This window comes from Amia ocellicauda, chromosome 12 (genome assembly GCF_036373705.1).
Source record: "Amia ocellicauda isolate fAmiCal2 chromosome 12, fAmiCal2.hap1, whole genome shotgun sequence".
NCBI classification, from domain to species: Eukaryota; Metazoa; Chordata; class Actinopteri; order Amiiformes; family Amiidae; genus Amia; species Amia ocellicauda.
The window spans coordinates 35,851,602-35,874,314 of NC_089861.1; the positions used below are offsets into that span (position 1 = coordinate 35,851,602).

Below are 22,713 nucleotides of genomic sequence, written 5' to 3' on the forward strand. Positions count from 1 at the left end.
CACATATACACATATATACATATATACATACACATATATATATATATATATACATACACATATATATATACACATATACTTTCATTTGAGTAGAGAAATTGCCCTCGTGAGTATTTTGTGGTACAAATTCTTAAAAATTATCCGCATAGGCTAGTTTGTTTTCAAATGCACATTATTCCTTAATTTCTTATGGTATTTTCACCCAACAACGTTTCTAAATTGCAATATGAGTGATAGTTCAACAATTGTTCAAAACAATATTTCCCATAGATTTGAATGGAGGAAAGGTCAAAAAGGTCAACATTTCTAATAACACATTTTGTTAAAGTGGCTAATTCTTTAGCGTTATGCACGAGGAAGAGAATTCTGCATATCGTGGAATCGCAGATTTCTGGGAGGGACACATTTTTAAATAAAATAAAGGAAATCAGTCTGACCTGTTTTTCTAGCCTTTATGTGCACTTGTATGCCATCTTGAACTTGTTTTTCAGGGATAGTAACCTAAAATATGAATACAAAAAAATAAATGTAACACTTGAATCTTCAATATCACTTACATCTCCGACAGAAGTCTGTGTTGGATGAAAATTGTGAGTCACAAAATAAGGACAAAAAGTCAGTCTGCGTTTACATAGTCTTTCTCTGTAATCAGATTCAACGGAATCAGATTTTGTGAGTGGAATACAAGTTTACAAGTTTACATGGCAGGTTCTCAAGGTATACATGATGCTAATCAGATTGCATCTGAGTTGGTATGCGTTGGAGCCACAGGCACTTCAACTTCAACAAGAGTACACAGCACTGTTTCAAGGATCCTGGAGCCAAAATCATGATGCTGTGGATTAGGGCTGTAACTAATGATTATTTTGGTAATTGAGTACTGTCGATTATTCCGACAATTAATCAAGTTATTTAGATTAAAAAAAGTTGCAAGAACTGCTTCAATATAAAAATAGTGTCAATGTGTTTTAAGCACATTTTTGTTTCTAACCAATAACAAAGATCTGCTGTGAATGTTAACCAATCAAAAAGCTTTTAAAAACAAAATATTTTTTGTATTAAAAAAACAAACAAAAAACGTCTCTTAGGAAATGGGGGAAAAATGTCAGCACACTAATCACTAAATGAGAGCGCTCGGAGTCAAATGAGGGATGGTTTGAACATTTTACTGCTTCTGAGACTGAAAAAACTTAAAGCAACATGTTTGTATTGTAAACTTTTAATCAGACAAATTGTTCGGTATTGTAGACAGTTATGACAGTGATTTGTGATTTGGAGGCAGAAGTTTATGATGAGGATGTAAATACAAGGGGGTGAAGGCACAGATTAAGGCATTTCTAGTTTATTTCAGCTGGTCAACCTAAATGTCAGAATCCCCTTTTCAACACAAATCACAGAACTGACACAAACGAAAATCGCTAAGATTAAGAGAAACACGGAAGTAGTGTGAGATTTAATCAACATAGCAAACCCAAACAACAAAGGCGAAAGATCACATCGAGCAAAACACCCGTTTACAATCAATGCAAAGTAAGCAATGTACATTTATTATTATTGTTATGATTAAATATTACTGGTAGTAATAATGACAACAAGAATAATATGTACAGTTGAAGATGCTTTTATATTTATTCAACACAGCAACCTGACCAGCCGATTTGTTTTGTTTTGCGAGGCTTCTAGACAGGTCCGCTCCTTGCATGCAAAACTGATGATACCGCTTGTAAACATCTGAGGTTTTTGGACTTTTAAAAAGAACATTGTGGGAATTTTTATATACATCTATTAAGTGTTCATAAGCCAGGTTAATTTTGAAAACTAATTATTTTGAGTATAAAAATCTATGTAACAGGTTTCTTTGCTAATGCACATTTCTGTGCATTTCTAGGGCCCATTGAGCAAGTGTTAACCAGTGATCGGCAATAAGGTCATCAGAAAACCATATTTACAAAATACATATTAAAAATACCACTTTACATATTTACATTTTGCATAGAATAAATACTAGCAATAAATAACCGTACTTATGCATTTCCACGGTTTTTGTTGTTCCAACAAATGTATTACATAAAATGTTTCTTTGTTGGTAGGACTACAGAAAAAAGTATTTAATGTTTCTCTAATCCGGTAAAAATGCAGTAGGCTTGAACTATTGAAGTAGAGAGTTTATATATATATTAGAGTAAAACAAGAAAAAACAAGAAAAATGCATGATCACAGAAGAAATCACTGAAATGTTAAAAGTAATATAATTTACTTGTAAAATGTTGGAAAAAATGATAACATGCCACAGGTTAACAATCAGTCCAGGCAAATCCTAGGAGAGATCAGGATAAATGAGGAGGAGGTACAAAAGGGACTAGCAGAATAAAATACAAACAAATCACCTGGGCCAGATGGTACATTTCCAACAGTACTAAAAGAAGTTAGGGAAATGATTTATAGGCATCCAACTCATATTTTCCAAATGACACTTAGAACAGGGGATGTACCGCAAATGTCATACCAATCCACAAGAAAGGGGACAAAACTGAGCCAGGAAATTACAGACCAATCAGTCTCACACCTGCATCACTTGTAAAATGTTGGAAAAAATGATTAGACAGAAAATAGAGGAGCATCTTAATGAAAACCATATTCTTGGAGATAGTCAAGATGGGTTTAGACGAGGCAGATCGTGTCTTACTAATTTATTAGAATTTTTTGAACATGCAACTGCAGCTGTAGATCACGTGAAAGCATATGATATGATATACTTAGATTTTCAGAAAGCTTTTGATAAGGTTCCACACCAAAGACTGATCCTCAAATTGGAAGCTGTAGGCATTCAGGGTAACGTAAGTAGATGGATTATGAACTGGCTGATGTATAGGAAATAGAGGGTGTCGATTTAGAGGAGTTGCTTCTAACTGGAGTGAGGTTGTTAGTGGAGTTCCACAGGGATCAGTACTAGGGCCTTTGCTTTTTCTAATCTATATTAATGATCTGGACTCTGGGATAGTTAGCAAACTTGTCAGATTTGCAGGTGATACTGAAATAGGTGGATCAGCACATACAATCTCAGCAGCACAGGCTATTCAAAGGCACTTAGATAATATTCAGTTGTGGGCCAACACCTGGCAGATGAAATTCAATGTGGACAAGTGGAAGGTAATAAATGCAGATAAAAAAAATGTCCACTGTAATTACACTATAGGAGGAGGAATAGAACTAGATGAAGTAACGCATGAGAAAGACATACGCCCCATTTCCACTGGCGGACACGTCTGGACGCCGTAAGCGTTTTGTGAATGGTGTGCAGGGACAATCCGCAAAAACAATCAGTAGGAAGGTGAACACTATTTATTTAATGTGTGCCCATTTAATGAATAAATAAATACAGCAGATCTGGGTTTCCCTCGAAAACATTAAGGACTGGTTTAATAAATGCATCATAAGTCCATAAATGCCTTGACTGTAATGTGCACACTTTAGTTTAACCTACTATATTGTAGCTGGATGATTAATCGTGAAACGTGTGTATCTTGTTTCAACTGTAATTTATCCTGGTTAAGGACGTCTGCTAAGTAAATTTTAAATAATACGGCAAAAGTATTGTTTGCAGTTACAAATCTGCAGAAAGAGTAATAAGTTAAGGCAGTCATCTTGTGCCATTTAAAATACATATACATTAGCACAAATGATGATGATAATAATACTAAAAAGCAAATATGTATTTTTATTGTTGCACATGGAAACATTCTCATGGGAACGTGCTTGGCTGAATATAATGTTGTCTATATATGTTTAGCTCTTCCTAATATCTCTTATACACAGTGTATTTATTACACTGTATACAACCATGTAAAGTAGAAAGAATAAAATAGACGCAAAAGTTCTTTCCACGTCAGCCTGTATCACTCGTAGTGTTGTTCTCGGTCTTTATTTTTAAAACGAAACACAAACCAAACCCACAATCGCTCTGCTCCTCCCATAAGAAAGGAAGGAAATCACAATGGCCTGGTTTTACAAAAAAGCTCTGGGACGTGTCCGGCACGGCATGGCATGGCACGGCATGGAAAAGTACATGGACAGAAAAAACATGCTCCCACACACTTTCTACTTGCAAGTATTGTAAGTAGGGCTGCAACTATCTATTATTATAAATTGATTATTCTATACATAAAACAATCTATTTGAATAATCACACCCAAAAAATTATAAATGCTTTCTTATGGGGTCCTGGTGCCAACATGGCATCCTATTCTCGACTTCACTGAACTTTGTAAATACATGAAAAAAAAAAAAAAAAAAAAAAAAAAAAAAAAAAACACCTCACAGCAGGGGCTTGCCCTGAGGAGGACAAGAAAATTTACTTTACACTTAACCACTTCAACTCCAGATGAAAAAACAAAAACCCTTCCCAGGTACCACATATTCAAAATAAATTATAATGATTTAATGCCTGAAATTGCTTTAAAATGTAAACGTATGATGAATTAAATACAAAATAAAAATGCCAAATTGTGATTTTCATTACCCCTTTATGCTCCTGTGTACTACATATTCATGTTCAGTAAAGGTCATTTTCTTAGGTTTGAACAAAGGAAACTATGCAAATGCATTTTTATTTTATACTTTATAATAAACTTTTGTAATAAAAACAATACACTACAATGAAAATAAAAGTATTAACCGATACACTGCAACTCATGAAATAATAAACTACACTAAAACGCAAATTAAGATAATACACTCAAACGCTTTAATAAACAATGAACCGTAATTATCAATTAAAACTCAAATCTATCAAAACCTGTGCCATCAGCGGCTTGTTCTGTGCAATGTCTTGAAATGCTCAATAAAATAAGCTTGGAAGGATGGGCTAGAAATGCGCTACAGGGCTCTACGCAGCATTGTGATTGATCTGGTTGCCTCAAACGCTGCTTTATTGCCTTGTATTCAGCAATGTTTTCTGAACGTGCACAGGTACACAGAGGCTCTAAACCAGTGGTTCCCAAACTATCTGGGTGGTGCCCCCCCCCCCCCCCAAAACATTTGGGTCACAGCTCGCACCATTTACCAAGGATGAATATACTTTAAAACTTGTTTGCATTTCACTTTTCACAATTTTAATTTGGCCATTTACATTGGAATCTCTCAATTCATTAACCTATTCTTACTCCATCTAGTACGGATTAGCCTGAATCAACAGTTACAGAAGATACAGCAACACTCTCTTTCCATTTTATACAATTTTACTAGTTATTTAAAATATAGGATATACACTCACCTAAAGGATTATTAGGAACACCATACTAATACTGTGTTTGACCCCCTTTCGCCTTCAGAACTGCCTTAATTCTACGTGGCATTGATTCAACAAGGTGCTGAAAGCATTCTTTAGAAATGTTGGCCCATATTGATAGGATAGCATCTTGCAGTTGATGGAGATTTGTGGGATGCACATCCAGGGCACGAAGCTCCCGTTCCACCACATCCCAAAGATGCTCTATTGGGTTGAGATCTGGTGACTGTGGGGGCCAGTTTAGTACAGTGAACTCATTGTCATGTTCAAGAAACCAATTTGAAATGATTCGACCTTTGTGACATGGTGCATTATCCTGCTGGAAGTAGCCATCAGAGGATGGGTACATGGTGGTCATAAAGGGATGGACATGGTCAGAAACAATGCTCAGGTAGGCCGTGGCATTTAAACGATGCCCAAAGTGTGCCAAGAAAACATCCCCCACACCATTACACCACCACCACCAGCCTGCACAGTGCTAACAAGGCATGATGGATCCATGTTCTCATTCTGTTTACGCCAAATTCTGACTCTACCATCTGAATGTCTCAACAGAAATCGAGACTCATCAGACCAGGCAACATTTTTCCAGTCTTCATCTGTCCAATTTTGGTGAGCTTGTGCAAATTGTAGCCTCTTTTTCCTATTTGTAGTGGAGATGAATGGTACCCGGTGGGGTCTTCTGCTGTTGTAGCCCATCCGCCTCAAGGTTGTACGTGTTGTGGCTTCACAAATGCTTTGCTGCATACCTCGGTTGTAACGAGTGGTTATTTCAGTCAAAGTTGCTCTTCTATCAGCTTGAATCAGTCGGCCCATTCTCCTCTGACCTCTAGCATCAACAAGGCATTTTCGCCCACAGGACTGCCGCATACTGGATGGTTTTCCCTTTTCACACCATTCTTTGTAAACCCTAGAAATGGTTGTGCGTGAAAATCCCAGTAACTGAGCAGATTGTGAAATACTCAGACCGGCCCGTCTGGCACCAACAACCATGCCACGCTCAAAATTGCTTAAATCACCTTTCTTTCCCATTCAGACATTCAGTTTGGAGTTCAGGAGATTGTCTTGACCAGGACCACACCCCTAAATGCATTGAAGCAACTGCCATGTGATTGGTTGGTTAGATAATTGCATTAATGAGAAATTGAACAGGTGTTCCTAATAATCCTTTAGGTGAGTGTATATACACCGATCAGCCATAACACTCTGACCACTGACAGGTGAAGTGAATAACACTGATAATCTCGTTATCATGGTACTTTTCAGTGGGTGAGATATATTAGGCAGCAAGTGAACATTTTGTCCTCAAACTTGATGCGTTAGAAGCAGGAAAAATGGGCAAGCTTAAGGATCTGAGCGACTTTGACAAGGGTAAAATTGTGATGGCTAGACGACTGGGTCAGAGCATCTCCAAAACTGCAGCTCTTGTGGGGTGTGCCCAGTCTGCAGTGGTCAGTACCTATCAAAAGTGGTCCAGGAAGGAAAAGCGGTGAACTGGCAACAGGGTCATGGGCGGCCAAGGCTCATTGATGCACGTGGGGAGCGAAGGCTGGCCCATGTGGTCTGATCCAACAGACGACCTACTGTAGCTCAAACTGCTGAAAAAGTGAATTCTGGTTCTGATAGAAAGGTGTCAGAACACACACTGCATCGCAGTTTGTTGTTTATGGGGCTGCGTAGCCGCAGACCAGTCAGGGTGCCCATGCTGACCCCTGTCCACTGCCGAAAGGGCCTACAATGGGCACGTGAGCATCAGAACTAGACCACGGAGCAATGGAATGTGCTGGCCAAACAAGTGCGATCCATGGAGGCCTGGTCTGATGAATCACTAGTTCAAGGTGTTGACTTGGCCTCCAAATTCCCCAGATCTCAATCCAAATCGAGCATCTGTGGGATGTGCTGGACAAACAAGTCCAATCCATGAAGGCCCCACCTCACAACTTACAGGACCTTAAAGGATCTGCTGTTAACGTCTTGGTGCCAGACACCAAGGCACACCTTCAGAGGTCTAGTGGAGTCCATGCTTTGACGGGTCAGGGATTTTTTGGCGTCAAAAGGGGGACCTACACAATATTAGGCAGGTATTCATAACGTTATGGCTGATCAGTGTATATACACTGATATACTCAGCTATACTCAGCTGTGCTCGGGTGGCCTCCCTCTCCTCAGTCCTCATCCTCCTTGACCTCTCCACAGCATTTGACACCGTCGATCACTCCATCCTCCTCTCCTGCCTCGCTGACCTTGGGATCTCTGGGACTGCTCTCACCTGGTTCTCCTCCTACCTCAGTGACTGGTCCTACCAAGTGACATGGCGAGGCTCCTCATCCACCCCCCAACCTCTCCTCACAGGTGTTCCCCAAGGCTCCGTCCTGGGCCTGCTCCCGTTCTATCTCTACACTCGCTCCCTGGGCCCCCTCATCGCTTCCCATGGTTTCTCCTACCACTTCTACGCTGATGATGCACAGATCTTCCTGTCTTTTCCCTCTTCTGACCCTCTTTTCCCCTCTCGCATCTCTTCCTGCTTTTCTGCTATTTCCGCCTGGATGCACTCGCACCACCTCAAGCTCAACCTCTCCATATCGGATCTCCTCTTTTTCCCCCCCACTCTTCTTCACCTTCTGCTGACCTCCCCATCTCGATCCCCTTGGAATCCACCACACTCTCTCCTTCTTCTGCTAAAAATCTAGGAGTCACCCTCGATCCTGCGCTCTCCTACACCCAGCACACCACCACGCTGACACGCACCTGTAGATTCTTCCTAAGCAACATACGCCAGATCCATCCCTTCCTCACCGACTACTCGACTCAGCTACTCGTCCAGTCACTGGTCCTCTCCCGCCTGGACTACTGCAACTCCCTCCTGACCAGCCTGCCTGCATCTACTACCCGCCCACTCCAGCTCATCCAGAACTCTGTGGCTCGTCTGGTATTCTCTCTGCCACGCTCCGCTCCCTCCACTGGCTCCCGATACCGGCACGCATTCAGTTCAAGACTTTGACCCTCACCTACCGCTGTCTCGACCACACTGCACCAAGCTACCTTCAGTCACTCGTCTCTCCATACATTCCCTCCAGACCACTGTGCTCTTCCAGTGCCAGAACACTAACTCTGCCTCCTCTCCACTCTCCTTCCTCCAGAGCCCGCTCCTTCTCATCCCTGGCCCCTAAATGGTGGAACAACCTGCCCACCGAAGTCAAAACTGCAGAGTCCTTGACCTCATTCTGGCGCTTACTCAAGATGCATCTTTTCCGACAGCACTTGTAATATTAGTGCTTTTATCCCTGCTAGATAGCACTTCACAGTTTTATTATGCTTCTTGCGTTCTTGATTGTTTTCCTTCTTGCTCCCTTTCCCATAGCCCTTGACTGTGACCCTACATCTTGACAGCACTTCGCTTTCACTGTCCAGGTTGTAGGACCTCACTTACTGTACTTGTGTAAATTGGAATTTGTAAAATGTATTATTTTGAATTGCTATGTTTTAGTTAATTTGAATTTGTAATGATTGATGCCTTGTACTTAACTGTATTTTTGCACTTTGTTTGCACTTATGTTATAAGTCGCCTTGGTGTCTGCCAAGAAATAAATAAATTTAAAATAATACTACGGTGTTGCCCGTTTGACCTTGTCCGTTTTGACCATTTACGCTAAGGGTATGAGAAAAGTGCATTACTACAACTGATTATTCGCTAATTATTATATTATTTTTGAAGATGAGGAGTTAAAGAAACGCATACCAGTGTAAGAAAATGGAAAGGTTGTGTACTTTGTGAGGTTTTAACGGATCCAATTTGCCCCGTCCTTGACGGACAACATCTCGGATGATGGACTACACATGATCGTGTCGGATGCAGTGGCAATGATAAGCACACTGACATTAACAGACATAGGGAAAAATAGTGAACTAACCTTATTTAATTAATAAAGTCAACCACAATAGCACAGTAGTATAGTATAGTTTTCTTAAAGGTTTATGATTGTCATTAGAGCAGTAGAAATTTAATAGAGACTAACGAGCCGGTTTATGTCCATAGGAAACTCCTTAGCTACCGCACACAGCCCCAGGAGCCCTATTCACATCACCGCCTACTGATGCAGCTAAAAAAAATGATGCCCTTCACCAGTTCTATAACCACAACATCTAAAACCACGTTAGGTACAATGCACCCAGTATTTCTGAAAATGAATTCTACAGAATGCATGGATTAATTATCAAAATTCCTTAACTGAATTTAATAAGAAACATTAGAAAGTTTACAAACAAGTGGAGGCCATTCGACCCATCGTGCTCGTTTGGTGTCCATTAATAACAAAGTGATCCAAGAATGTTATCCAGTCTATTTTTAAATGTTCCCAAATTTTCAGCTTATACCACATCGCTGGGGAGTCTCTTCCAGATTGTGACAACTCTCTGTGTGAAGAAGCGTCTCCTGCCTTCCGTCTTGAAGCCCAATTTCCATTTGTGTCCCCGGGTGCGTGTGTCCCTGCTGATCTGGAAAAGCTCCTTGGTTTGATGTGGTCGATGCCTTTCTTGATTTTGAAGACTTGAATCAAGTCCCCATGTAGTCTCCTCTGTTCCAGGGTGAAAAGCTTCAGTTCCCTCAGTCTCTCCGAGTACGACATTCCCTTCAGACCTGGAATAAGTCTGGTTGCTCTCCTCTGAACTGCCTCTAGAGCAGCGATATCCTTCTTGAAGTATGGTGCCCAGAACTGCACACAGTATTCCAATGCACTAGTCTAACTACTGCATTGTACAGTCTTAACATTACTTCCCTCGTTTTAAATTCTACACTTTTGACAATATACCCTAGCATTCGGTTTGCCTTTTTTATTTGGCCATGTTTTTTGGTCCTTGACTTGCTAAGTTTTGATACAAATTTCTCCTGAGCCTCAAGTAGTATATTCTTAAAATATACCCATCCATTTTCAACTGAATCTGTATCCAGTGTGCTCCAGTCTACCTCTTCTAAGTGCCGCATCATACCTTCAAGGTTTGCTTTTCTAAAATTGTAGACCATTGCTTTAGACTTGGTCCTTGTTTTTTGAAAGAATGCCTCAAAGAAAACAATATCGTGATCACAGTTTGCTATTAGTTTGCCAACTAGTGTCCCTCTGACTGTATCTTGGTCATTTGAAAAGATCAAGTCAATACATGTGCCCTCTCTGGTTGGTTCCCTGACAAATGGAGTTGGAAAGTAGTCCTCCAACTGGGCTTTCCCAGTCTCTGTTTGGCAAATTGAAATTCCCCATTATAACAGCCACATCCTTGCTACATACAGTCCTGATTACACTGTACAATGCAGCATCTTTCTGAATATCTGAAGGTCTGTAACACACTCCTACCACTAATCCTCCAGATCTTTTGTTCAAAAGTTTAACCCACAAAGATTGTTTTCTTACTAGGATCTAATTTGAGTTCTTCTACAGACAAGAATAACTTAAATTAAGGCAAAGTTAAAACAAAATGACTGGTCTGAAACTAGGAAAACAACAAGATAGCTGTCTCTCACCTGTACCCTCCTGTGTCTGTTTGTGGCAACTTCTAAATGCTTCTGTTTAGTATTTAATAAACCCTCAGAGAACTAAGCTCACAGCGTCCACACTATGCATCAGGACTACAGTGCTCTTGCACAAATCACAGTGCTTGGTATAGTGCAGCAAATTACTTAATTTTACATAAATATAATGATCATATGAAGCCTATACATCACAAGAAACATAAGTTAATTATTTCTATAATTCATTTATTTTTGGAATTATTACAGAAATGTGCATTAACAAAGAAACAAAACCTAAATTATAAGGGTTATTCTTATTTAATTATTCAATTTTCCATGGTGTTAATTCTAATACCTTCGTTAATTTGAGTTTTGAGGGAAAGCACCTTATATTGTTTCGTTTTCATATTTTTGAACTAATTGCATTTGTGTTAAAGGTGGGGTATTTTTATATTAAAAGTTGTACCTATACTTTCTAAAAATTTAATGCACATCCATTGCTTATATGATGGAAAAAAGTTGTTTTTGTTTTAAAAAAAACTTTGACTCCTGTACCCAGAAGAGCAAGAGTGCATCATGTGAAAGTGTTGATGTGGAGGACAATTCACAGCCACAGTCCCCGACATCAGATACAGGAGAGCAGGATTACATATACACCATTTTATTTGTTTAATATGCGGTGGGGCGCTGTTGTAATCCCAGCACACTTTTGAGAGACTCTGACTCTCTTAACTGAGAGAAATTAACCTGATAACTATTTATTTATTATTATTTTATTTTTTTGGCAGAGGCCCTTATCCAGGGCGACTTACAACATAAGTGCAATACAAAGTGCAAGAATACAGTACAAGGCATCAAACATTACAAATTCAAATTTACATTAAGCAAAACAATTCAAGATATAATACATTTTACAACTAGCTCCTACACCTTATACCCAATAGTGCTTAATTACCATGCACGGCAAAGAATGGTATAATTAGAATAATGTATAAATTTACAATATACTTTGCATTTCATTATTAAATTTCCTTTGTCCATATGCAGACACTAATACATTAAAGTAGATTACTGTATAAAATACTGTATTAAATTGCCATAATGTGCAATTACTCTCCCAATCACTAACACTGACCGGCTGTTCGGAAGCAGGATGGAAAAACTGATCATCAGAATGACTTGTTTAAGTCATTCAGCAACCACACACATTTTAGGGAAAGTGGAAGGGAAAGTGTTTGGTAACGGGCTTTTGTTAGATGCCAATACAGTAAAACAGACAGACGGCGACCAATACCTGGTGTGACGTCACGCATAAATTAGCCGCAGCTTCGAGCGAGCTGGAATTTTCAGAGGGGTCAACTTGAGATGTGTTTCTTTATACACTTAGCATTCAAACCTCCACACAAAAACTACACCGATAGTTGTTTTGACCCATCAGCGGTACTTTAAAAGTGAATTATGAAAAAAGTCAAACATGATGATACCCCACCTTTAAATGGGAGACTACTATGACTGGCCAGCAGCCCTATTCACAGGGACTCTAGCCCCTTCGCTTGAGAGCCGCAAGTTATAAAGCTGGGTTAATGGACAGAGACGAGAGGACAGACAGAACAAGAGACGTAGGTGAGAGATGCTCCGGGGGGGAGAGCGCGGCAGGTGTGTGGACAGCTTGCCTGAGGAGAGGAAGATGTGGGCAGTGGACCAAGGGGATGGCAGCAAGTGAAAGGCATGAGCGGAAGATTGGGGAGAGAGTCAAGGAGGGTGTTAGTCCTGACCGCCCATAGTAGTGACTGTGGCAACTTGGGTGGAAGACAGACAGCAGCAGGAGGTGCTGGGTACCCCAAGTTGCTGTGTTCCTGCCTCCTTGTTTTTCCCCTGTCCTATTCCTCATAGGCAGTCACCCGGGATGAGTCCCCCTTTTGCCGTAGAGAGAGATGGACAGAAATGCCTTGGCGGCTCCTGATGAAAGTTGATGGATTAATCAAGCAGGTCGGGGTCATTCCAGGAGGTGGCGTATGAGTGCTGGAGGATTGCGATCATAGCCCTACATGTGTTGAGGTTTTGTAATGGACTGGATAAGGACGTTGCGATGGAAAAAACTGAAATGCAATGAACAGTCTCGCTCTCTGTATATTGTATACTCTGGGAGGGATGCGAGCCTGCATTTGGGGGTTCTAATTAGGGGCGACACGAGGTTCTTCTCCCTCACTGTAATACAAATACTGAAGTGGAGTAGTTGGACTATGGATTTTGTGAGGTTTGGTATGAGGTGATAGTTAGGTCTGTGTGTGGCCCCTAGGGACCGCCACCCCCCACACACATTTACAAATAATTGTTGGAGATAACGTACCTGTCTAGAATGTGTGTTCAATAAATATAAAAGCATCTCCAAATGTACAGATTTTTATTGTTGTCATTATTACTACCAGTAATATTTATTCATAATAAAAGTACATTGCTTACTTTGCATTTGCTTACATCTTGGACTTTTACTTCTGTGTATTTCTTAAGTTAAGTTTATAAAAGCTTTTAAATTGGTTAAAACTCATAACAAACCTCTCTGCTGTTGGTTAAGATAGTTTGTTGCTATGTAGAATTGTCCAATAAAAACCCTTTTAAGGCTAAAATGTAGGCGAAAGTTTGGCTGAAAATCGACCCTGTAGTCCTCTGAGGATTAATACCCTTTGAATCTTGAGGGTAATTCAATGTTTGACATAGCATAGTAATTACCACTATTACAAAATAAAATAAAAATGGTCAGGTTTATCATTCTTCACTAATGTTCTTTAATTGCCATCTCCTTAAACAATAACATTTTTTTGTTTATTTATTGTATCAAGGCCACAAGGAAATACCAGAATATTCTGATATAGCAAACAATCCTATTTATTTCTGGAAAGACATCTCACGTGTAGAGTGTGAACATGCACAAACCTGTTAGTAAAACATGCTGTAGGTTAGACAGTAGCTTGTTCTACAGTATCAAATATTTAATATTGTCCTAGTACACCAGATCTATTTTATGCTGGATCCTGGTCAATCTGATTGAGCATGCATGTAGCATTCCAAATTTAGAGGAGTCAAAGTTAAATAAAAGTTACATAAAAAAAAACAAATGTGAAAACAGAAAATGAACTGCATTCTCAAACCTTATGTGGCAGTTCCTTATGAAGGTAGACAATTTCTCCTGTGTCAGGACCAATCAGCAACAGAAGTCTCTGGATTTTTTTTCTGTCCCCTAACTCCCTGTGTGAAAACAAACAGAATACATATTATACATATATTTAAACACATCCACGCAAATTGTCTGTTTACAGATGCAAGCCTGATTTCTAACAATTACAACAGCTGGCACATACCCTGAGTTTTTAAAACAAAGCTGCCGATAGGTGCCTTAATGATAGTTGGTGAAACCCTCTTTCTATGCATGTTAGAACATAAGAAAGTTTACAAATGAGAGGAGGCCATTCGACCCATCCGGCTCGTCTGGTGTCCATTAATAACCGAGTAATCAAAGATCCTATCCAGCCTATTTTCAAATGATACCAAATTTTCAGCATCTACCACATTGTTGGGGAGTTTGTTCCAGATTGTGACAACTCTGTGTAAAGAAGGGTCTCCCATTTTCCATTTTGAATGCCTTGAAGCCCAATATCCATTTGTGTCCCCGGGTGCGTGTGTCCCTGCTGACCCGTTGAATAGCCTGTGCTCCTGAGATTGTATGTGCTGACCCACCTATTTCAGTATCATTTGCAAATTTGACAGGTTTGCTAACTATCCCAGAGTCCAGATCATTAATATAGATTAGAAAAAGCAAAGGCCCTAGTACTGATCCCTGTGCAACTCCACTAACAACCTCACTCCAGTTAGAAGCAACCCCTCTAAAATCGACACCCTCTATTTCCTATACATCAGCCAGTTCATAATCCATCTACTTACGTTACCCTGAATGCCTACAGCTTCCAATTTGAGGATCACTTTAGTGTGGAACCTTATCAAAAGCTTTCTGAAAATCTAAGTATATCATATCATATGCTTTCACGTGATCTACAGCTGCAGTTGCATGTTCAAAAAATTCTAATAAATTAGTAAGACACGATCTGCCTCGTCTAAACCCATCTTGACTATCTCCAAGAATATGGTTTTCATTAAGATGCTCCTCTATTTTCTGTCTAATCATTTTTTCCAACATTTTACAAGTGATGCAGGTGAGACTGATTGGTCTGTAATTTCCTGGCTCAGTTTTGTCCCCTTTCTTGTGGATTGGTATGACATTTGCAGTCTTCCAGTCAGTTGGTACATCCCCTGTTCTAAGTGTCATTTGGAATATATGAGTTGGATGCCTATAAATCATTTCCCTAACTTCTTTAAGTACTGTTGAAAATATACCATCTGGCCCAGGTGATTTGTATTTTATTTCAACTGTAACTTGCCCTGGTTAAGGACGTCTGCTAAGTAAATTAAAAATATGGCAAAAAGTGTTGTTTGCAGTTACAAATCTGTAGTAAGAGAAATAAGTTAAGGAAGTCAAATTGTGCCATTTAAAATACATATCTACTAGCACATATCTTGATGATGATTACAATAACAATAAATAGCAAATATTGATATTATTGTTGCACATGGAAATGTTTTCTTACGGTAATGTAATGCTCGTCAGAATATAATGTTGTCTACACACGTTTAGCTATTTCTAATATCTCCAGAAATGTGTATTTATTATGCTGTCTCCAATCATGTAAAGCATAAAGAATAAAATAGACACAAAAGTCCTTTCCTATCGTTCGTAGTGCTATTTTTGGTCTTTGTTTTTAAAATTAAACAGTTCTTCCATTGATGTTTTTTAATCTTTAAAATACAGAAGGTGTTAATAAACGGATGTTTAAAAGTAAATGTTTTAAAGTTAGTTCTTTTTGCAACTTACGGTAATAAACTACATTATGAACTCGTCTGTCTGAAATATATACATGTTCCTTCCCCGCTAATTTCAGATAACATATGCATAATTCTGCTACTATAGTAATGAATTATAATCTTAAGAAGAATTTGAAAAAGATGTGCACATGCATATTTAATTAACCTACTGCGTTAGCCTATATTGCACATTATTAAATACACATTATCTGTGATTTCTTTACAGATTAGTGTTCATATTTAAACTATTACCACAGTACTAATTACAAAATGCCACTAACTCTTTGTAACCCATTCATACAAATTCGATATAAATTAGACTACCTCCGTTGCAGGAAAGAAATGGATCTGTTTTGTAGACAGGTTTTCTATTTGCATACCCTTCATTTCTAAAAAAATACACAATATATCAAATTGGTGACCTCAAACTCAGCAAAAAAGGTGAGGTAATTCTGAGCGGATGGCACTGCTGGACATCTTCCGATTGTGAAAGGAAGTAAACATGATGCGTCTTTCATCTGCTGCAGTAAGTTTCCTTGGCCGACCACTGCATCTACTGTCGTCAATGTTACCCGTTTCTTTGTGCTTCTTTGAGCTTGGACAGCACATCTGGAAATCCCTGTCTGCCTTGTAATTTCTGCCTGGGAGAGACCTTAAAGATGCAGTAGAACTACCTTGTGTCTTGTTGCAGTATTCAGTCTTGCAAAAGTGTATAACTTTTGATAGTAAACGGTCTTCAGCAACCAGAAAAGTGGGCCCTGGTACACCTATCTACTGTCCGGAGAAGTCTGGTCAGAAGTGGCTTTCATGGAAGACTTGCCAAAAAGCCATACCTCGGACTCAACTAGGATGAAAACACAGGAACTGGGGTGCAAAAAAAATGGCAGGAGGTGCTCTGGACTGACGGGTCAAAATTAGAAATATTTGGCTGTAGCAGAAGGCAGTTTGTTCACCGAAGGCCGGAGAGCGATACACGAATGCGTGTCTGCAGGCAACAGTGAAGCATGGTGGAGGTTCCTTGCAAGTCTGGGGCTGCATTTCTACTAATGGAATTGGGGATTTGGTCAGAATTAATGGTCTCCTCAATGCTGAGAAGTAGAGGCAGATACTTATCCATCATGCAATACCATCAGGGAGGCATCTGATTGGCCACAAATTTATTCTGCATGACAACAACTCCTAACATACAGTGAAAGTCATTAAGAACTATCTTCAGCGTAAAGAAGAACAAGGAGTCCTGGAAGTGATGGTACAGCCCCCACAGAGCCCTGACCTCAAAATCATTGAGTCTGTCTGGGATTACATGGAGAGAGAGAAGCAACGGAGGCTGCCTAAACCCACAGGAGTACTGTGGTTAGTTCTCCAAGATGTTTGGGACAAACTACCTGCCGAGTTCCTTTAAAAACTGTGTGCAAGTGTAACTAGAAGAATTGATGCTGTTTTGAAGGCAATGGGTGGTCACAACAAAATTGATTTGATGTAGATTTTTCTTCTGTTCACTCATTTGCATTTTGTTAATTGATAAATATAATCTATTAACATGTCTATTTTTGAAAGCATTATTAATTTACATTATTTTTCCACATCTGCCTAAAACTTCTGCACAGTACTGTATATACATACATTTATTTGGGCTGGGGGAATTAACACGTTAATCTTTGTGATTAATTTTAGATTAGGGATGAAACTGTATGACAATTTCATATCACAATTATACTAACCAAAATTATCATGGTTATCAATATTATCTCGGTATTGTTAAAATGTGCTGGAAATGTTCAAAAAGTACTGATACATACACTGAAATCATTTCACCAAGTTGTATATTTAAAACCAACAACCAACAAATACAATTAGCAGCACTATTCACTTCTTGTGTGCATAAACATTAAAATAATAACATTAACATTAAAGATGGCACCATGTGGCAATGAGAGGTAAAAGTTTCCCTAGTGCAGGTTTTAATGAACACAACTTTAAGTAAGCAAATCATAAAGCAACACAAGTAAAGCAATGTGCATGAACCAAGTCGACGACTGCCAGATTTTAAATGAACAAAATATGTTGGTTGGGTGACTAAACTAGATCCGTGTCATTGGTCAACAGCCTGAGAGCACTGATTGGACAGACTCGGAGTGACTCAACAGATTGTGAGAGCCAGCCTGAGACTCACGGTACAGTAGTGATGGGCAGTTTGACTCTAATTACTTGATTAATTTGATTCAGTTAAGTTTGGTTAATCGATTCAATAGGTTCATTCCATTCACTGATTCAATGACATGAAAACAACCAATTCAGACAGAAACAGGATTGTTACATAGATTTATTTAAACCAGAAACAACGAGTCGTTCACAAACTACACCTCACAAAAAAAATTAAAAAAAATTATATAATATATATATATATATACACTCACCTAAAGGATTATTAGGAACACCATACTAATACTGTGTTTGACCCCCTTTCACCTTCAGAACTGCCTTAATTCTACGTGGCATTGATTCAACAAGGTGCTGAAAGCATTCTTCAGAAATGTTGGCCCATATTGATAGGATAGCATCTTGCAGTTGATGGAGATTTGGGGGATGCACATCCAGGGCACGAAGCTCCCGTTCCACCACATCCCAAAGATGCTCTATTGGGTTGAGATCTGGTGACTGTGGGGGCCAGTTTAGTACAGTGAACTCATTGTCATGTTCAAGAAACCAATTTGAAATGATTCGACCTTTGTGACATGGTGCATTATCCTGCTGGAAGTAGCCATCAGAGGATGGGTACATGGTGGTCATAAAGGGATGGACATGGTCAGAAACAATGCTCAGGTAGGCCGTGGCATTTAAACGATGCCCAATTGGCACTAAGGGGCCTAAAGTGTGCCAAGAAAACATCCCCCACACCATTACACCACCACCACCAGCCTGCACAGTGCTAACAAGGCATGATGGATCCATGTTCTCATTCTGTTTACGCCAAATTCTGACTCTACCATCTGAATGTCTCAACAGAAATCGAGACTCATCAGACCAGGCAACATTTTTCCAGTCTTCAACTGTCCAATTTTGGTGAGCTTGTGCAAATTGTAGCCTCTATTTCCCATTTGTAGTGGAGATGAGTGGTACCCGGTGGGGTCTTCTGCTGTTGTAGCCCATCCGCCTCAAGGTTGTACGTGTTGTGGCTTCACAAATGCTTTGCTGCATACCTTGGTTGTAATGAGTGGTTATTTCAGTCAAAGTTGCTCTTCTATCAGCTTGAATCAGTCGGCCCATTCTCCTCTGACCTCTAGCATCAACAAGGCATTTTCGCCCACAGGACTGCCGCATACTGGATGTTTTTCCCTTTTCACACCATTCTTTGTAAACCCTAGAAATGGTTGTGCGTGAAAATCCCAGTAACTGAGCAGATTGTGAAATACTCAGACCGGCCCGTCTGGCACCAACAACCATGCCACGCTCAAAATTGCTTAAATCACCTTTCTTTCCCATTCAGACATTCAGTTTGGAGTTCAGGAGATTGTCTTGACCAGGACCACACCCCTAAATGCATTGAAGCAACTGCCATGTGATTGGTTGGTTAGATAATTGCATTAATGAGAAATTGAACAGGTGTTCCTAATAATCCTTTAGGTGAGTGTATATATACACTCATGCCTGATGCCAGATCGGATGCCTGACGCAAAACGCCGAGCTAAAACACAATACCTGCGTTCTAATCAGACAATGTCAAACATTTACATATGTCTGTGTGTCTGGAGTTTATAAGGAAAGGTTATATGATATTCAAATACTAAAGATCCATCAGCAATAACTACGAGGTGTAAGATTGATGAAGCGCACTAACTGTTTATATGAAGGACCTCGAAACACACACATATTAACAGTGTTTTTAAACAAGGGATGGCAGCTGAAGTGCATTCATCAGATCTGACAAGCACAGAGCACAATAAGTTAGAGTGAAACTGCAACACTAAGATATTGCACTCATATAAAACACCAGAACCAGTAACTGTACTGTGAGTCTCAGGCCGAGTCTCTCCAGTCTTTCCAATCAACGCTCTCAAGCTGTTGACCAATGACACACAAGATTTCTGTAGCATTTCACAATTTTGGCTCCTATCGCAATATTTGGCAGCACCATGACACAAGCAAGTGCAGTTTTCACTGCATTTGTAGGTATAAGTGGTGTCTTACAACACCTGTGAGTGTAATGATAATAAAAATCCTAACAGAAACAATTAAATTTGAAATGGTAATACTAACAGTCAGGAATTTCACTGTGGTTTATCGTGAAACCGGTAACCATTTCACTTTGACATATAATGCTACCCCACCACCTCTTCGATGTTGTCTGTCCCTCCTAAACTGTATGTATCCTTTCAACTTGGCTTACAGAAAAAAAAGGGGATGAATACATTTTTCTTTCACTCCTACAACATCAGTCACCTACCAGCACTGTGGCTTCAAGGTCTAACATCTTGTTCCTTATACTCCTGGCATTGAGCTACAAACATTTCAGGACTTTTATACTAGCAGTTTCCCTTTGTTTTTTTTCCTTGCCTTTTCTTTTCCATTGCCAACAATTTTTCATAAATCGACGTAATTGATTTGATCGATTAGTTGTTGCAGCCCTAAAAATAATAACTACACAGCTGTCATTAATGGTGGCTTTGGTTTTTATGTATTTATATTTTCTCTTCTACTCATATTTGTAACTAATACAAAACTACAAGCCTGTACTTCCTAGCAGTGGGGAGATTAAAGCTCTTGATTTACAGCACTGAGTGCCAGATTTCTGGCTCTTCCACCTCAATTTTCTCGAACAACAAACACTGTGATTTCCGCAATGGGCAGGCACCATGAGCCAGACAAACAAGCAAAACCGGTCTCATCCCGGATCACAGGTCCTCATATTTTAGATTCCCTCCTGCGAAGGAGTTCCGCAAGTTTACGCTTCTGCATCTTGTGAACATTTTTTTTTTTTTTTTTTTTTTAACATTAAAATCAGGCCCAAAGTCTGTGACATTTCACGACTCTGCAGATTTTCACACTCCTGGTATTTCATACTCCTGGTACTCCTGGTGGCACAGAGCCATGCCCCCCCCTCGGGGCCATGTCAATTTTGAAAAAAATAACTGCAGACTGAAGAGGAAAAAATGAACTTTCCTAATATCAAACTGTACTCTGCATTAAACATGGCCCTCACTTGCAGATGGGCTGGGGTCAAGCTTTGCATAAAGACAATAGCTAGGTACAGCTCTTGTCCAGAAACCGGTTTTGCCAGTCAAGCTTGCAGACACTCGGAGTCGGGTATAACTGTTGTTTGCCTGCCTGCATATATAACAAGGAACTCTGAAGCAAAAGTTATTGCGACTTCCTGCTTTGGTAGGAATGTATGTCTGCCCGAGAAACTGGTCAATCCAGCAAGCAAATCTCTAGTCCATTTCTCTCTCACATTACACCAATATCATGATTGGTTGAGTGGCCAGGTTTGCTGCAGTTATTACAAACTATTCTCCTAGAATTAGTCCCTTTGTTGCGGACTGCCATGCACACAAATTGCTTGCCATACACCCATGGCAATGGCCTCTGAAGCACACAGTAGACACAGAGGCCTTATTCTTTCCATCCCTCTTCTTCTCATGCAGTCTGTTCTCAATATTCTGAACTGGGCAGAGAATATAATCATACGTCTTCCCTGGATTAACTCCGACTTCTAATGCTTTCTGCAAATGTGGTCCCAGACCAGTCAAAACAGTTTTCAGAAACACCTGGTCATCCTCTTTTGGCTCTGGGAGGCCAGAGTAATCCAAGTATGCTTCCCACTTACGTATCCCAAATTCCTGCACTGATTCTCCCTCTCTGCCTAACCCCCATTATCCGAGGAGAGTCAATAAGAGCTAATTTGTCATTCATACTGGCAAGTCCCACTCTTAATATCATCCAGCTTGACCATCACTGCAGCGTCACAGGCGGTGTCAGACAGCCCATAACTTGTAACTAGACAACATACTTTTTTCCAGTATTTATCAGTGCCCTGCTTTCTGTTAATCGGTGGAAGCAGTTTACACAATGTTTCGTTTTTTAACATAGACAATGGTACTACAACATTTTCTTCAGTATTGTCTTGCCTTATTCGAGTACAAATAGGATTCACTTTGAATGTTTCTTGTAATCTGTGACCGAGGTGTTGGTCCAAGATTAGGGTGGGAGCTCAGCTCAGCTATCCTACTACTCCCTCCTTTGCCAGCCTCTCTGGCTCTGTTGCTCTCATAAAATTACATTTCCGTTGTCAGTTTCCTCTTTATTCAGTCTACCCAACGTTCACACTGTTGATCTGAGGCCCACCCTAGATCCTAGCCACTTTTGGTCATTTTATCATACATTATGACACTTTTGCCATCATATACTCAATTATTTCATCCATACTACTGATTTCATACATTCTCACAACAATTCATACTTGATCAATCCTGTTACTCTTCAGTTGTCTAGACACCTCTTACTGATCACACATTCTATGAAACCTTCTACGGAGGTCTACAGCCCAGAAATATGCATTCAAAAATACACCTGGGATTGTAATCAGTGAACTACTGGTGAAAACAGAAAAGTGGCTGTTTCAGATGTAGTATGGGTAAGGAACACCACATACAGCAAAACACTATGTTTCAAAACATAGAATATAGTGAATGTGATGTAAATGTGTTGTGTGACCACTCAATAATAATACTAACTCACTAAAATTACACTCACTGCTATAATTTGAAACGAATTGATAATGGAAGGGTGCACAAATGAGAAATGGGACTGGGTGTGGCAGAAGGCATGAGAGGTAGAGTTGAGAGTGGAAACATGCAAAATAATTCTGAATGTGTATTGCACCAATGAGGACAATCCACCCCAACATTAATGCAAGTACTCTCATCATCCAGAATCTTGCCTGGCTGGAGAGTGTACACCAGACAATTAATGACACATTTATATCCTATGCAGGAGGAATTGAATGAAGTTGGAA

General features: G+C 39.7%; 1 protein-coding gene across 13 annotated transcripts in view; it reads right to left on the reverse strand.

Annotated features, from left to right (window-relative positions):
• ccdc77 (coiled-coil domain containing 77) overlaps positions 1 to 22,713 on the reverse strand; it is a 140,246-nt gene that overhangs the window by 39,743 nt on the left and 77,790 nt on the right. For all 13 annotated transcript variants that reach the window (XM_066719443.1, XM_066719455.1, XM_066719450.1 and 10 more), the window contains 2 exons: positions 13,937 to 14,033; positions 438 to 501 (listed from right to left, as the gene is read on the reverse strand). In XM_066719443.1, the coding sequence (XP_066575540.1) occupies positions 438 to 501; positions 13,937 to 14,033 (161 nt within the window). The remainder of the gene's footprint in view (positions 1 to 437; positions 502 to 13,936; positions 14,034 to 22,713) is intronic.